At 43.2% G+C, this 7,082-nt stretch overlaps 1 protein-coding gene across 1 annotated transcript in view; it reads left to right on the forward strand.

The window, feature by feature from the left end:
- LOC138579725 (olfactory receptor 5V1-like) overlaps positions 1-6,787 on the forward strand; it is a 47,634-nt gene extending 40,847 nt beyond the window's left edge. The window contains exon 2 of the mRNA XM_069649964.1: positions 5,820-6,787. Coding sequence (XP_069506065.1) covers positions 5,820-6,787 — 968 coding nt within the window. The remainder of the gene's footprint in view (positions 1-5,819) is intronic.
- Positions 6,788-7,082: the final 295 nt, after the last annotated feature.

A 7,082-nucleotide genomic window follows, 5' to 3' on the forward strand; every position in this document is an offset into this window, starting at 1 on the left:
CACGATATCACATAGACGTTGGCTCGCGGCGTGATGATGTCATTACGTCCCCCGCGAGAGCGATCCTGGGATACTGATTTCAATACAGATCTTACAGATGCAGACCCCGGATCGAGCGACTAGTCATTTTGAAATTTACTTAGTGAGTATTTTATATAATAATTACTTTTGCATCTCCTCATGGTGAAAAGACCAGTTGTCTTCATGAGGTATTTGTTATTTCACAGCTACCTAGAGTGAAGAGGACAACTCCATATGGGGAGTGCCTAGATCGAAAGCGACAACTAGCCCTATAGACTGGGTGCCTTGGAGATTTTCTCTCTAATACTGTTATACAAGTAAGTGGATGCTTATAATACATTAGCACACTTGCTTAGAAGTCAATAAGCGGACAAACCACTGAGGGTAGTTTGTTTCTATAATTATATCTTTCAGGGAACAGACAGCTTCTTGGAGAAGTTAGCTTGTTTGAGAAGTTGGAACATATCAAGACTTGATGGAGTGACATTTTGGTCATATGTGTACAACAATATGGTAAGACTTATTTTACAAAATCAGAATATGATAATACATTACACCAGGCTAACATGAGTCCAATACCAATATGTGTTGTATATTAGGACAGAAGATAGAGGAAACAAGGCATCAATTTCTAAAGCATTTGGAATTTTGACTTTAAGATAACCAATCAAGGTTAGAGAAGACTCCAGGATACTGAACCCTCGAGTTAGAGAGGTATGTAATTAATAGCATGCTTTTCACCCTTATGACGATAAGGGGTATACAGCTAGTTTAAATAATGGACTAGTATTGTGATATGAGGGAGTAATATAGTGCCTCCTTTTTATTAACAGGGTACATCGTCTTTACAAGAAGACAGAGGTTTGGTAATACAGTTTCATCTTGAATAGAATCAACACAAGATACTTCACACCCCTGAAGAATGTCCTACATTGTTGTGCTAATGGGACAGAAACTTGTACAAGTTGGAAATCTACAAATTCAAAATACGAAATAGCCAAAAAAACATCTAAGGCTAAGGGATCTCAGTGTGATTAGGCTACACGTGTTTGACCCAAGAATGAATTTATGATTAGAACCCACTTTGGCTGATTCACTTGTGTTGTTTTAAGGTTGATTGATTGTTTTATGTGATATGATCATTTTTAATGATGATTTTTTAATAATTGACTTCGTATGACTAATAAAATTTGTATTTTTTGCGTATCACAGTATTACTTAACTGCCAGATAGGATACCCATGTGTGTTTGGCATCTTTTAGGAATTGAACTTCTTTTTGTAGATAACAAACAAAGAAAGTCATGCAGGATAGCAACAAAACTAAAGAACAGCAATAAGACCTACCTGAACAATGCCCAGATTTATACCAAATTGGACCTTCGAGGAGCGTACAACCTGGTCCGAGTCAGAAAAGGAGATGAATGGAAAACCGCCTTCCGTACTAAGTACGGCTTGTTTGAATATCAAGTCATGCCCTTCGGGTTATGCAACGCTCCTGCGGCATTCCAATATTTTATGAATGACGTCTTAAGGGAGTTAATTGATGTGTGCACCTTAGTGTACATAGACGACATCTTAGTATACTCAGCCTCGGAACAAGATCATGTCAGGCACGTTCGTTCAGTCCTCACCAAACTCTGTCAACATCGCTTGTTTGCAAAGCTTGAAAAATGCTTTTTTCACGTCCCTGAAGTAGAATTTCTTGGTTTTATCCTTACTCCAGGAGGCATCAGAATGGGCGTGCACAAGGTAGATGCCATTCTGAAATGGCCTTCACCGACGTCTCTGAAAGGGGTACAAAGCATGCTTGGCTTTGCGAACTTATACCGCCGGTTCATCGGAGACTTCTATCAATTTGTGTACCCACTCACAGTACTTTTACAAAAAAACAATACAAAGTTTGCTTGGACCGAAGAAGCCTTTCAGGAACTTAAACAAAGGTTTACCTCTGCTCCAATCCTGCGACATCCTCGTCCAGACCTCCCTTATGTCGTTGAAACTGATGCGTCCAGTCTCACAATGGGGGCTGTCCTTTGACAGAGGGACCCGGAAACCGGCCAGCTCCATCCTGTGGCCTTCTGGTCGAAAAAGTTCTCACCTCCAGACATTAATTATGCCATCACGGACAAGGAACTCCTGGCTATCAAATCCGCCTTTAAAGCCTGGAGGCACTACCTTCTGGGGGCCAGACACACCATTACAGTCATCACAGACCACCGAAACCTGCAATATCTCAAAACAGCCAAGGCCCAGTCCTCGCGCCAATTACGATGGGCCCTTTTCTTCGCCGAGTATGAGTCAACAAAGGAAAGACGTATGCCTTATCTCGCATGGGCATAGATGAAATAGTATATACAACTCCAGACCCAGTACCTATTATACCTGAAGACAAACTCTTGGGTATCACGACAGCCTTAACACAAGCAGAACTACGAAAAGAAATCCAACGGACAATAAATCCTGATGCCTACCTCGCATGGCAAACTCAAGGAGAACAATATACCATCAAGGACCATCTACCCTTTTTTAGGGATCGCCTATATGTACCCAAGAAGGAATTACAGCAGCATATTATTTCAAATTATCATGATTCACTGATCAAAGGGCATCCTGGGATCGCCAAAACCCTAGCTATGGTGAAAGAGAACTTTTGGTGGCCTACCTGGCGTAAGGACATAATTCAGTATATTCAGTCCTGCGCTGTCTGCGCACAAAATAAATCACAGAAACAAAAACCATCTGGTCTCCTACAACCATTGGACATTCCTCCAGTTCCATGGCACGCTCTTTCTCTTGACTTCATCACTGATCTACCTCCAAGCCAAGGGCCCAACACCATCCTTGTAGTTGTGGACTTATTCTCAAAGATGGTCCATTTTATTCCTCTCAATGGCCTCCCAGACGCAGCCATTTTAGCAAAAGTGTTCCTGGAGGGCGTAGTTAAGCTACATGGCTTCCCTTCGGTTCTGGTCTCTGATCGAGGAGGCTAGTTTGTTTCAAACTTCTGGAAAGAATGTTGTGCAATGGCGCAGATCGACGTTCGGCTATCTACCAGTCACAATCCCCAAACCGACGGCCAAACCGAGAGAACCAATCAGACACTCGAGCAATGATTACGATGCATGCTGCACCACGAACAAAGGAATTGGAAAGATCTACTATGGATAGCCAAATATGCATATAACAATTCTTTGCATTCAAGCACGGGACAAACGCCCTTCTATACCCTTTATGGCAGACATCCACGTACCTCTGAACTAGACCTTCCAGCCAGATTGGAAATGCCAGCGGTAAAGACTCTACACACAACCATTACTCAGGCTTTCAAAAGGGCAAAGGAACACCTTATTCATACTAAAGAAAAACAAAAGAGATTCGCCAACCAACACCGGAAAAAGGCCCCTGATTATCAAGTAGGAAACAAAGTTTGGTTAGCCGCTAAATTCGTACCCATCAAGGGAACCCAGACCTTTCATCCCAGATTCTTAGGACCCTATACCATGAAAGCAATTATCAACCCAGCAGCAGTGAAACTGGATTTACCACCTAATCTACACATCCACTCGGTATTCCATGTGTCCCTCCTGAAACCAGTGCAACCCGGCACACGGATTGGGACACCACCTAAGCCCATACTTGTTGGCGGAGAACCAGAATTCAAAGTCAAAGATATCTTGGACTCTAAATACTCTAGGACCAAGCTATATCATCTCGTCGATTGGAAAGGATTTGGACCACAAGATAGATCCTGGGAGCCCAGTGAGAATATCCACGCACCACGTCTAAGCAGGAAATTCCACCGGAACTTCCCAACCAAACCTGGGCCAGACAGAAGGAACACCATGGGAGGGGCCTTAGGGGGGAGTGCTGTCAAGACCCTCGCCCAAAGCCCCATCTGGCAAACCCATTGGCCAGGTGGAGTCAGGACTCGGGCCTCTAGAGCCTGGCATCCTCTTCAAATGCCCTCATGGGGCCAGTCCTGGCACCTATGGCGCCTGGGTCATACACCATGAAAAACAATGTTCTTGGGAACTACTTTATTGTATTGTCAGCCAACATGGAGGCATGCACATAGCTTGGTTCCTAAGAACCAAGCTATGCGGTCTAGTGTTTTGGGTATGGCAGCCTAGGGACTACTTTACCTGGACTATTTTGTTGGGGCTATTTAAACCACACCTGAGCAAGCCAACACGCTTCGCGTTACTTTGCAGCTTGCAACGTGACGCTCACCGTGTCCAGCTATTCCCTCGAACCTCGGAGAAGCAGAACCTGCAAGGAGACAAAAGGAACATCATTAGCAGCAGCATCTTACCTGCAGTCTTCATCTTTAAACACTTGCAGCTACTGAGAACAGCTTCCATGAATCTGCACGCCTCCCGGACAGAATGACCTGAAAGAGGAATATAGAGGCAACATTATAGTCATATTTACAAATTACAAACTGCTCAAAAGGCTTACCTGGCTGGTCGCCTCTTGGCTGGCACCACTCCGGACATTCCACTTGTGCTGAAGAACACAACGACCTACAAGTAAAGAAAACACAGGCTAGCAAAGGCAAGACTTTGCAGTGCTGCGCATAGCGCTTACTTACTGCATCATAGCGCTCTTAATGTGCCATCAATTACCAGCGGGGCTCAACCAAGCCAGTTCAGCACGCTGAAGCTCTGCATACCTAAGGGACAAAAAAGAGACATTTTAAACAAAGAAAGGCATGCAGGATAGCAACAAAATTAAAGAACACCAATAAGACCTACCTGAACAATATCAAACGGGCCGGTGTCAGTGAAGTAACTGGTCCGCACTCGCCCATGAAAGACAACACGCACCTGCAAAGAAGGCAGGACGGAGAGCACGCCCAATTCTACCACAAGGTGTGGAGAGGGTGCCAGAGGGACTGAAATCATACGGCGTGGAGGGAGGATACTTACCCCAGTCGGCCAGTCTTGAACACAGTCCTCCTGTATTTTCAGGCAGAACCTTCCCCGCAGACCACATCAGGGCAAAGCTGAGAAGCATACCAGTGAGTAACCCGGCTGGGTGGCGTCCCTGTGGATACTAGGTGAGCGTAACAGATATTGTTGCCAGTTCAAGGCAACTTGTCTCTCCCGCCTCATATTGTTGCAAAAAGGACAGAGGTCCCTAACAAGTTGGAACTTGTAATGTATTATGTTTGTTTTGTGAATGTGCAACTATGGGACAACATCATGACCTACCACAGAAATATCACAAAAAGGGGTGTGCTTTAATAATGAGCTGATGTAAAGAAATGTTGAAAGGGGATGATAGTTAAATAAATGTGTCCAATGAGAGTGTGGGAATTAAAGGAGATTACATTTCTTTGTATAGGTTTGACTAATCATGTGTGGGGGAATGATTTGTAATAAAATATGTCCGAGTGTTTTAACTGTTGCAACATGTATAAAATGTGTAGGCTTATGTGGTTCAAGGAGACTCTGGTTAGTTTGACTCCATGAGGCCATCTAGCTCCTCCCAGCAATTTGAACAATAAACTTGTTTTATGGACAAATGTGCACTTGCTTCTTGAGGGGTGTGCCTAATTTGGGGTGAGGTGATCAGAGGGCTATCCACACAGACAAAATAAAAAATGTGTTCACTATTAAGTTAATGAGTGACAAAATAAAATGTGCTGCATGTCCTGATCCCCTGCTCATGTTTAATATTTCTATACATTGATTTTCCACGTACAATTCTTGTAACTAATGCATAGTTCCCAAATAGTCATTATATTGTTTGCTCTACCAATTTTTTTTTTGTATCTCTTCTTTTGTTGACCTAGACTGTGCAAATTACACAGAAATCAAGACTATGAAAAACCACACAACAGTGACAGAGTTCCTGATTATCGGCTTTCAGATCCTCCCTGAACTACGGGTCATGCTTTTCTCTGTGTTTCTATTCATCTATCTTATTGCATTACTTGGGAACATCCTCCTGATTGTCCTCGTGTGTATGGATCACCGACTGCACAAGCCTATGTTCTTCCTACTGCTCAACCTATCAGCTATTGACATTTGTTATATGTCTGTTACAGTGCCAAAACTGCTATCAACACTTGTAACGCAGAATAAATCCATATCTGTTGTGGGGTGTGTATTGCAAATGTACTGTTTCATGGGCTGTCTCAGCACAGAGTTCTGCCTCCTCACTGCCATGTCGTATGATCGCTTCATTGCCATTTGCAATCCCTTGCGTTACACTGTCATAGTGAATAACATTGCCTGTATCCGGCTTGTTTTTGCTTCCTGGCTCATTGGCTTTTTGGACACAATGCCCCATGCTCTATTTGCTTTCCTCTCCTCGTTCTGTGACTCCAATGAGATTAACCACTTCTTCTGTGATCTCACTGCCTTGATGAAACTCTCCTGCTCAAGAACTAACGTCATTGAGATGGTGACGTATGTGGAAGGGGTCTTTTTGGGCATCGGCCCTTTCCTCTTAACCTTCTCCTCTTACGTGTGCATTATATCAACCATATTGCGCATCAATTCTGCTGAGGGGCGTCGCAAAGCCTTCTCAACCTGTTCCTCACACCTCACAGTGGTTATGCTATTTTATGGGACCACACTATGTATGTATATGCGGCCTGCGTCTGTGTACTACATGCAGGAAAACAAACTGCTTGCAGTTGTGTATGTCACTGTCATCCCAGTGCTGAACCCACTCATTTATGGTGCCAGGAACAAAGATCTTAAGAGAGCATTTGAAAAATGTCTTATTAAAAAGAATGCCGTCTTCATTGAATGATCACACTTTTCAGTTCAAGAACCTTTCCAGGCCAGCAAACTACTATATTAAATGCGCATCTTTCAGTTATATTAAATGTCCATTGGATTAATGTATTTTTTGCACATTCACAAATTCAAATGCTCTAACATTTTTTAATGTACGTGCAAAATAACCATGTTTGTGAAGATTTTCACCATTAAAATGTTTACCACCTCGGCTTCCCTCAGATTCAATAGTCATTAACGTGAGATACACAGTCTTAGTAACATTTATTGAGGGTTTGGGGTTATTACCTATCTTCATCAGTACGACA

The sequence above is a fragment of the Ambystoma mexicanum genome, chromosome 3p, assembly GCF_040938575.1.
Source record: "Ambystoma mexicanum isolate Mex_15411 chromosome 3p, UKY_AmexF1_1, whole genome shotgun sequence".
NCBI lineage: Eukaryota > Metazoa > Chordata > Amphibia > Caudata > Ambystomatidae > Ambystoma > Ambystoma mexicanum.